The sequence below is a fragment of the Ananas comosus genome, linkage group 22 (assembly GCF_001540865.1).
Source record: "Ananas comosus cultivar F153 linkage group 22, ASM154086v1, whole genome shotgun sequence".
Classification (NCBI taxonomy): Eukaryota; Viridiplantae; Streptophyta; class Magnoliopsida; order Poales; family Bromeliaceae; genus Ananas; species Ananas comosus.
Window position 1 is genome coordinate 6,263,946 of NC_033642.1, and position 10,596 is coordinate 6,274,541.

The following is a 10,596-nucleotide window of genomic DNA, read 5'->3' on the forward strand; positions in this document are numbered from 1 at the left end:
ATACTATTAAACCAACCACCCACTCATCCCTAGGGGGCTACATCATTCGAACCGCACATCCTTTAATCTAAGGACCGAAAATTTACAAGTATCAATGACTTGGTACTTATGAAAGCATAGAAGCTCAATTTTATATATATATATATATATATATATATATATATAAAGGCTAATCGCATGCAGGTCCGTAACTTCAAGTTCGAAGTCTCCAGTTTTTATTTCAAGAGAGTCCCTGTCAAACATCTTTCAGTGCAAATGAAATTTTATTACAACAATAAAGCTATGAACTTCAAGACAGATGAAAACTGCTGCTAAATATACTTAAAATTTCTTTGAAATATGTTGAGCAGGGACTTATGCATTAATATTAATAATTAAAATTATCAGTAAACAGTTGCTACAGAAGTAACACGACAAGCACTTACAAATAAAAATTCAAGCCCCATAACAAGCATTGCTGTAAAGTAAATCAGGTCTCAACATAGAGAAACATTCTTCCCCCAAAGCGAAGAAGAAAACAGAACCCTTAAATGTTCAGACTAACATTTGGCTAAACCACCCTAAAATCTTTTACAAGTAAACTGATGCAACAGTAATACAAAATCAAACCCCATAAGTCAGCCAGCTAAAAGCTATGAAAAATGCATAGACAGTTCCAGGTCTAATGTTTAACTTGTGCATAGCAGCACAAAACTAGGAAGGTTGGAGTAATGCCCATGCCAAAGCAGACTAAGCAACCTGCACCACATGCATGTACTGCATAAAGTAGGAACCCATTACGACCGGTCCGGTCCGTAGGGAGAGCGGCTGCACAAGAAAACAATCGTCAGAGGAGATGAGGAAGTTATCCAATAAGTTTCCCTATTACATAGAGCGACGTAGAATGCAAAAAATGGTAAACGAAGAAAAGGTGCGAGGAGAACCCTCCAACTAAGTTTTGTTTTTTTGACTTTTGTTTTTGTTTTGATTAGCATCTCCATAGCTTCTCACCTTTGTTTTTAATTTACGTGGCTGTCGTTTTTCATTGTTTCACTAGATTTGCCATGAATAAATCAATGCTAGCTTTTAAGTTTAATAACATGCATTCGGAATCTGACCATTACATATGTTCTTCGAACTACATTTCAGTCTAACAACAAATCTACTGAAACAAATAGAAGTAGAGAGAGAGAGAGAGAGAGAGAGAGAGAGAAGGCCTCGTTTGGTTACACTTCTTGTTTCTTCTTTAACTCAAATCTCTATGCAGAGAGCACCAGCAGATGATGGATTTTCTCCAATCTATGTATTTATGAGGTTTGCTAGGAACAGAAGGTAAAATTGAGTAGTAATTTATTTTCCTTCTTAATTTTTCTTGTTAAAAAAGATGAGTTTTGCAAACAAATCACTTATAAGAAGAGAGAATTCTATCTGTCAAAGCTTTTAAATTATAGAAAAGAAGTGGAAATGTAAGCAAAGGAAACCTTAGGATGACGGATCGAAAAGAATAAAAGTTAAGAGGCATGCATCAAAATGTACATTATGTACTGAAGTATAAATGTCCCAATAATTATTGATCTCCGAAGATATAATCACGACGTTACTAACCTGCGATACCTATCATATGCAGGACTTCCTTCTCTTCCATAATTAGGGCTATCCCTTCGCTCTGGCTTGCTGTATGGGCTGGAACCGCGACCATAGTCAGGGCTACCCCTCTCCCGGCCTCTACCATAAGGACTAGGAGATCGCCCACGGTCACGACTCCTATCTGGAGATCTACCTCGGCCTCTCCTATCAGGACTGTACCCATCTCTTTTTTCGTCGTCATCGCGGAGTGCGTACTCCACTGAAATGACCCGATCCATCAATTTGCTGCACATCATTAAAAATATAGAAGGATTAGAAAGCACTAAACTCAATACTGTGAAGCTGCCTATTTAACCTATTCCAATAAAAGTAGTGAATGAGCCACCACTACTAGAATAAGATAAATCATTCACCACTTCCGCTGCCTCTATCATAGCAAAAGATTCAAGTGCAGGTTTCCCTTGGTTACTATATTGCGCAGATATGGATATGGGATATGGATAGGGCGATAAGGCAAATTCTTAAAAATTTCAGGATACAATACATGGGGAAAATGGTAATAAAAAAGCATTTTTGATGAATATATTATTATATGTGACAATACCTACGAAAAATATAAAGTAAGATGATTCAATAACATAAAGCAATAAACTCACTAACTTGTGCAAAGACGTAAAGATAGCCAAGCTTTAATATATCAAGACACTAAATTAATCAAACTAATATTAATCTTCAGTTTCATCAAGGCAAGTATCCTTGATGCAAGTGCCATCCATCTGCAAAGTGAAATAACTTACAAAACAAGATTTTAGATTGAAGCCACATAACAATGATCCCGTCCGTGATTAGACCAAAAAAGCTCCACCCTATGTCCCCCTCCCTCAAGTATATTAAACCCTAAACTCGAGTGTTGCTTGAGTATCTTAATACTTTTCTAATATTTTAAAATGCCAGATACTTCTATGTAAGTATTGGGTGAGTATCCGGCAAGTATCGATATTCGATACATATCCAATATGGATACAGTTGCTAAAATGAATTATTTGTGCATCAAAGTTTAGGTCATAAGGATAGTGTTAGTTTGCTAATAACTTGTGCAGGGCATCAATTCACTAATTTTTTCTCGAATTGTTCTTGTGCAAACAAAACCATTGTGCTAAATGAATGGCTGACATCAAAGCAGAGGTTTTACCAGATCTTTTTTTTTTACGCTAAATCAAATCTACATCTTCTAACAATGACATGATATGCTAACTTTTCGTTCTTGCTAACACAATAACAACTCCACAAGCAAGCATGACATTGAAGATAATAGGGGCACCATGCTCGATGAGTTAATGGGCTCTCATCACCTCACGATTAGAAAAAACAAGAGGATTCAAATTAATGATATTGTAGTCACTTACCTAAATTTAAGAATACGAAAGTGCCAAACATGAAAAGTCATCTAACTTAAAGAATATGAAAGTGCCAAATGATAGATTGTATGAAGAGTTTTAGAATGTCAGACTTCAAAAAACTAGTCATTAGGTTGCTTTATTTAGATTGCATATTTGCCAATAGGTTGCTGTATTTAGATTGCATACTTGCATTACATGTTGCAGGTGATAAAATAGTGTTGTTCATTCCTACATGCAGCCACACCTCCATAGGTATGAAGCTTTTTAATATATGCTGGAAAAGTGATCGACATTCTTGAATTTATCTATTGGGTTCCTTAGTACCTTACATGCAGAAAAGTGAGTTTGTGAACAAGTCATAATCTCATGCAGCACAAATCTCCGTGATGAGATAAGCAAAGACCAAAGACTAAATATTCAGCAACTCGCCAAATGACTAAATGCATGGCAACTCACCAACAAAAGAGAAAGGTCCTTTGCATACTATGTTACAATAGACAAGATGCCAATAATGCTTCAATTGGTATATGCATGTAGTAATGCATTTAACATACGGAAGTGGCTAAGTACGAGACGTTAACTTTAAGGGGTCGTTTGGTTCCAGGTTTGTAATATTCCAAAAATATTGTATATTTAATATTTGGAATGACAAATTTGTTACTAACTTATCAAGCCACTTCGGTTGGGAGGTTATTAAGAACTAGTATATTCTAATTAATGGGCTACTAATGATCCCCATCAAGTATAAAAATGAGAATACCTCCTAATCCATGATAATTTAATATTCCTACCAGATAGGAATATTCAATGATTCCACTACTTCACTAACACTTTTTACAACTATCCAACTTGAGTTGTACGATCATGATTTAAATATTTTCAATTAAAAATATCGAGGATTACCGGAATATTACAAACCATGAACCAAACAGGCCCTAAAACTGATGTTAACTTATTATGAAAGATAAATAATAGGGTTCAAACCGTCATAAATGATATCAAGTTTAATATCACAGCATATAGCCAAAATTTTCCTTACATATCAGGAGTGCTAAAAAAAGGATCAAATTAATTGTGTTAAACCATCAGCGCTGTAAACATGTACTAATACCCACATTCATACCAACAAAGGAGTCAGGTCCTAATGAAGACTACCAACGCTTGAAATTTGAGACATTACCTCATGTTGGTACCATCTAATGCTTTGGTGGCGTCTTCCTGTGACTCAAATTGAACGAAGGCAAAATTTCGTCTAATTCTGATATTCAAAATCTTTCCATACGGCTCAAAGTGTCTCTCCAAGTCTCTCATCCTGGTATGGACTGGGTCAAAATTAATCACGAACAAAGTTTTTGTCGGCTTCGTGTTAGCTGGAGATCTTCTTGAACTGCCAGACCGTCGACCACCGCGTTCATGCTACAAAATAGAGTTTAAGAGCCTTTAGTAAGATTGATATAACAAAGTTGACATATACTACAGGACAAATGAGTCGTCAAATTATTTGCAAGTCACACACCTTTGTCCATTCAACGCGAAGACGGCGCCCTTGCCTGCCAAATTCCATTCTATCAAGTCCTCGAATAGCATCCTCAGCATCGCGTTCATCATCCATATACACAAATGCAAATCCTGCACATTCAAATGCAGAAGGCAGAATCCTATCACTAAAGGAATAATCATAGTGAATAAAATCCTTAAACATAGGAGGGAAAGTGGATAGGCAACAGCGGATTCTGGCAGCCCCCGTGAATTATTGAGAAACTCTGCAAAGAAAAGAATAATCTGTTCGCTTATGCAAAAGTTAGAACTACTTTGGCAGAAAATTGGGAACAGACCTCAACTGAAGAATTAAGTGATGTCAGAGTATAATAATCCAAAAGATCTCTCATGCGGTAGGCCATTAAACAGATTGTGCCATCTCCATCTATTCTCCAGCCTGGCCGCGAGATCGGCATGGAAAACATGATCGGATAGGGAAAGTGGGCAAGGTTCGTGGAATATTAAATGCAATGGAAACGTGAGGGGGTATGTTTCCAGGTGGACAGGTGCCATAGTGTACTGTGGATTGGATCAGCTCCTGGAAATACACAGGAAGATGAGGTGGGCTCAGGGAGGAAAGGTGGTGCCCAGTCCAACCAGGAAGAGAGCATGGATGCTCAGAGATATTCCTGCGTCAAAGAAATTGTTGAGTACAGGGCCTTAACGTCAAAAAAAAGAAGTGTGTTGTTTAACTATTCCCGAGTCCGACTTCATCAGTACGACTTGGACTCAACAAAATGATTTTCCGGCAAATCAATGCTCTGCTCAAACTTCTTAAGATGTAGTAACTGGTTAGCTGATGTAGTTTCTTCAGAACATGGCAGCAGCGCCTGCTTCTCGAGAATGGTGTTGATGATAGAACATGTCCACAATTATAAGCCTCTCTTCTAGAGGGTATTCCTTGTTGATAGTTCGTTGAAAGCACATAGGTGTAGCAGAATTGATTATATCACATTAAGCACAGCAAATTAGCTAAGACATAATTCATAATGCAAGATCACACTTGAACATATGAAAGCAGGATATATGGTAGTGTAGTTAAATACTCTAAATAACTACGTTAACTTTTCCATTATGGAAGAAGAGCTGGACAAAACTATAACATAAAAAGGATGAAGTAGATTGAACAATATTTTCTTCAAACCTGCTCAAAAGATCCAAAATGACCAGCAGAACAATAATAACTTTGAAAACCAACCATCACAGGCATTAGAGAAGGTAGCTGGTCCACAAAGGGATGAAATCAATCTAATTTGGTTTAGGTCGAAACAACATAAACTGGACGAGACTACCCACATCATTCTTCAGAGACATTCACTAGGGTCTAACCATAATTCTTCTTCAAATATAAGTACTTGGATCAAAATAACCATTACAGGCATTAGAGAAGGTAGCTGGTCCACAAAGGGATGAAATCAATCTAATTTGGTTTAGGTCGAACCAACATAAACTGGATGAGACTACCCACATCATTCTTCAGAGACATTTACTAGTGTCTAACCATAATTCTTCTTCAAATATAAGTACTTGGATCAAAATACAAAATGAAAAGTGAGCATAATTATAACAGCAGGGAACACCAGCATACAGATGAAGAACCTTACCTGACTTCATATCTACTCTGTCCACTTTCCCATATTTGCCGAAAAGGCGCTCAAGATCTGACTGGCGAGCATCATATTCAAAATTGCCGCAGAATATGGACCTCATCTTGATCAAGCAAGTCCACAGCTAGAAACTGACAAAAGACTGACATGGAGTAAAATAGATAGTAGTCCACAAGATAACAAAAATGAGAAAAAAAAAGAAGAATATTGAATATTAAGATTATCAAGATGAAAATCATCATGGAAAAAAAGGAGAAAAGGGTAAATAAGCAGTAATATGTCAACTGTGCAGTACCTATCAAGTACTGCACTTCTTTCTTGCATTAAAAGATAGACAAAGGACATGCAAAATCCTCCATGATGGCACTATAACTAACAAAAAAAAATTTAACTTCCAAGAGAGGCTTTTAAACTTACATCATACACAGCACTAACTAGACAAAACTATCGTTAATGTGAAAAAACGTTTGAAAATATCCTCAATCTCATGAAGCACTTCAGCAGAAAATAACATTAGCTTAGCATTTAAATAGCAGATTTTGCAATAACTTGTAACTATTGCTTGCAAGTAACAAGCTGTGCATTTCTGAGATCAAATAAAAGAATAACTTACTAACTGTTTATTCAATATATTGGTTCCACACACAAAATACAAGAAAACAGAACAAAAGTTAGCAAAATTGACTCTGTTTGACAGTTTAGTAATGAAACTGATGAGCAAATGGCTTAATATACAGAGAGATAAAGGCCCTTAGAATTATCCAATGTATTTAAAATTCAGATTTAAGTACAACTTATCAGAGAATTGGATGAAACTATCATTTTGGAATGGGAGAAACTATAATAGAAAAATGGCAAACTCCTTAATATAGCATTATTCCTGGCAAAAAAAAAAAACTCTTTTTCTATTTTTCTCAGAGTCCTGATGTCATATTATTTGTTTTTTATGGTTTTCTTTTAAACAAGAAACTAAATTGAAGAATCACACAATTCACTAGCTCTTTCTTGAGCCATAAACTTCAAATTATATGTGATTAATAAAAATAATGAATTGATTAAGTTAACACGCTGATGGCGTGTAATAGAAACCTCAATTGTGAGGCAAGCAACAAGACTTAAAAGGGAGATAAGTCACCAAGGAATTAGTTGGACGCTATTAGCTTATCATTCTTACTGGTAAAAGCTGGAGGCTTTTCCAACATATTATGATCGCTGATACTGATAAAATATGGAATGCAACGACATTTATGATAGACTATGTACACATCATAAGAGATCTCTGATTTCTTAGAATTAGTTGACCTAGTTGCTACTACAAGAGGACATGTAACTAACTATGTTAACCACCAGTATTGCAATAAGGTGCCTACAAAATCGTCTTGTTCGTGCTGGATTCATGAGTTTCATGAGCAAGTATGAAAACTAGTCAAATTTCACAAACTATATCCAAAATGAAGGCCGCCTCCAAAACTGAATTTTCTTTCCTCTTAATTTATGTGAGCTAGAGAGCCCTGAGAACTATATCCTGATGCTAGTGCAAATATGTTAAAAATATTAAGGAGGAAATTATTATATTTTCCATAGAAATTTCCTCTCATAAAGCATGCCCAAATGAAGAATAAGATGGCTAAATTTTTATTCTTTTGCACTTATATGCATGTATGCTTGTATACAAGATCTACTGGATACTCCTAGTTCGACCCATTACAGACAAAGTGTACCTACTACACAAACCCCCAACCGCACCAAAAAAATAAAAATAATAATAATAAAAAAAATTCAAGCCCCTCACAAATGACTTACATGTGTTATCCTAGAATCTATATCCATTTTCTAATAGCTACTCTGATTGGATTATTATGATATCTTTCCTTAACGGTTTCATCTTACTTCAAAGAGCAAGATTCATTGGAATACTATACCTGGAAATCAGAATGGTGGTCTACTTCATTTATATGTTTTGTTTCACAAGACATGAGCTTATCACATTGCTAGGAATGCATGATTACTTTGTTTGGTTTGTAATTAGATATGCCTCGCAATTTCGATCAAAATCCCGAAGCTTTACTAAAATTACATGATTACTTTGTTTGTTTGTAGTGCAAGTTCTGAGTAATGAGTAAAATGAATAGAAGTCGCAATGATTTTCTAAAAGAGCATCACAAGCTACCACAATCAATCATCACACACCTTCCACTAGCACTATTGGCTAATACTATCAGGAATCGTCGCTGGCCTTCCATTATTGTCCAGATGCCTCCGACCACGTTACGCTATTACATTTACATTTAATACTTCTCCCATAAATAGATATTGCCATTACTTCTCTCTCATAAGCCCATGCATAGATCCTAAAAAGGTGTCCCATGGGAACCTTTAGCCCACAAAACATTCTAGTTTTATTAGGAAACATGCATAGAACTACATTTAAACCAAACTGCTCCAAAGAGTCCACACAGATCCGATAGGTTCTTAAAGTAAAGTTCTAGCAAACTGTTAGGGCTTATTTGGTTCATCTATTTTAGGCAGTGGAATCAAAATGAGATTCACTAATTCCGATAGTTGTTGTTTGTCTTACAAGAATCATATTTCGATTCCCATTCCACTCTGGAATGGGAATATGACCTAATTCATTCATGACCCAATCCATTTATGACCCAATCCAGCTATGAATCTTGGATTGGTCCATTTCAGGGTAAACCACTCAAAACCCTCTCTTACAAGCACCTCCTTGTCTTCTCCCTTCATCACTCTCCTCTCCATTAACCAAAAACTCACTCTCAAAATCCTAACTGTTCCAATTGTCCATTCCGATTTCCATTCCAATAATAAACCGAGCATGTTTGCACGACTCGACATTCCATTTCCCATTCCAATGCAATCCAATTCTATTTCCCATTTCCATTCCAACCATGAACTAAGCACGCCCTTACTTTCCACAGCTAAACAATTATAGTCTTCGCATTTCTCAATTCTGTACATGGAATGATGTGCGTATTTACGTCATACCATCAGCTTCTTGTAGGCAGAAAGGTAATTATTACCATCACACAATAGTTTAAACATTTCACTTCCTTTGGCAGACAGCGAGATTAAGTAGAAGTCGCAAGCATGCTGTCTATCATCTTATGTAAAGGGAAAATTAAGTAACAGAGAAAACTTCGCACCGACCGCCTGGTACAGAGAAATTCCATTTTACTAACCACAGGCCCAAAGTGTAGCACTTCACCCCCTCTTCGTTTTTTATTACATGCTACGGTTTAGATAATGTAGCACTATGCTACCCATTAAGGAAAGGTCTGTAAGAAATACAAAAATAAAAGGCAAAAAAGGGTGAAGTGCTAGGGTTTGAAGAACAGGGCATACGCGCTAAGCCAAAAGAGGCTTTTTAAAATTTCCCCAAGTATCACTTCAATGGCCAAACTATGTGCCTAAATACCCATAAAAAATCAATAAAAAATGAAAAAAAAAAACAAAGAATATACAACGAGGCATATTAAACCAAAACGGATCCACAAATTAGCGAACTAGAACCCTAGAAAACTAAAAATCGGAAGCAGATCTAAGATCCCGAACTAAATCCTGCCAAAACAAGGGCTAAAATAGCATAAAAATTTTGACGATCACAGATCGAAATTAGGGATCGAAGAGATTGTGCGAAGAATTAGATCAAAATAGGAAAAATTCGAGGGATCTGATGACGAAAAGGATGGATCTGAATAATTTGCATTATAAAATTAAGGGATTAAAAAGAAGGAATCGGATGGGATTTTTCGTTCACCTTGCTATTGAGAGAAACGTGATTTGGGCGAAGAACCCTAACGCTCACGACGACGGCGGCGGAAGCGAAGAGGCACGATCGAGGGAGAGACCGTATGCTTTACGTAGATGTCAGAGATATTTAATTCGGCCAATCACAAGGTGACACGTAGGCGAAACGTAAAAAGGGTATGTGTTAAATGGATACGAAATTAAAGGGTAAATTTTATTTAATTTAAGCTAAATTACATTTTTGGCCCCCAAATTATAAAGGCCTTTTTGCATAAAAAATTCACTTATTTTGGGCTTTCGCAAAATCGGACCACCTTTTTCGTTTTTGTAGATTCGGCCCGCTTTTTCAGCAAATTGACCAAAATACCCTTATTATTTTTTCTCTTTCCTCTTTCTCTCTCCTCTTCGTCCTCTCGTTCTTTTTTTTTCCGCCGGAAAAAAAAAGCGAAGGTTAGGCGGAGCAATTTTTTCTTCTCTTTTTCTTTTTCTTCTTCTTCTTCCTCCTGCTGGAGCACCTTTTTTTTTTCCCTCTTCTTCTTCTTCTTCTTCTTCTTCCTGTAAGAGCACGGGGCGCGCCATGGCGACTTCCGGCCTCGCCAAGCGGCGTCCACCCGACGGCGTTCTGCAAGGAGGGGTCGGCATCGGCGACCGTGAGCGCCGCGGCAAGGGTGGGGGCACGCGGGAGGCGGGCGGCGAGGTGGAGCGGGGTGTCG

At 36.9% G+C, this 10,596-nt stretch overlaps 1 protein-coding gene across 4 annotated transcripts; it reads right to left on the reverse strand.

The window, feature by feature from the left end:
- On the reverse strand, positions 422-10,007 carry LOC109726922 (serine/arginine-rich splicing factor RS41-like). Of its 4 annotated transcripts, none has more exons than XM_020256740.1 (6): positions 9,894-10,007; positions 6,110-6,243; positions 4,483-4,595; positions 4,147-4,382; positions 1,585-1,851; positions 422-807 (listed from the first exon to the last, which is right to left on the reverse strand). In XM_020256740.1, exons 2-6 carry the CDS (start codon positions 6,213-6,215, stop codon positions 777-779), a joined length of 753 nt encoding a protein of 250 aa, XP_020112329.1. In that variant the 5' UTR covers positions 6,216-6,243; positions 9,894-10,007; the 3' UTR covers positions 422-776. The 4 variants fall into 4 exon arrangements, with proteins under 4 accessions (XP_020112329.1, XP_020112330.1, XP_020112332.1 ...); XM_020256741.1 differs by having other exon boundaries at positions 6,110-6,254; positions 9,894-10,000; XM_020256743.1 differs by lacking the exons at positions 6,110-6,243; positions 9,894-10,007 and adding an exon at positions 4,802-5,972.

Bases quoted from the DNA above. Each gene is read 5' to 3' on its own strand.
- LOC109726922 (XM_020256740.1), bottom strand. From the start codon at position 6,215: ATGAGGTCCATATTCTGCGGCAATTTTGAATATGATGCTCGCCAGTCA. The intron at 1,852-4,146 runs GTAATGTCTCAA...AATGATGTGCAG, and splicing joins TTAGATGGTACCAACATGAG to CAAATTGATGGATCGGGTCA. The intron at 808-1,584 runs GTTAGTAACGTC...TTTCTTGTGCAG, and splicing joins GCATATGATAGGTATCGCAG to CCGCTCTCCCTACGGACCGG.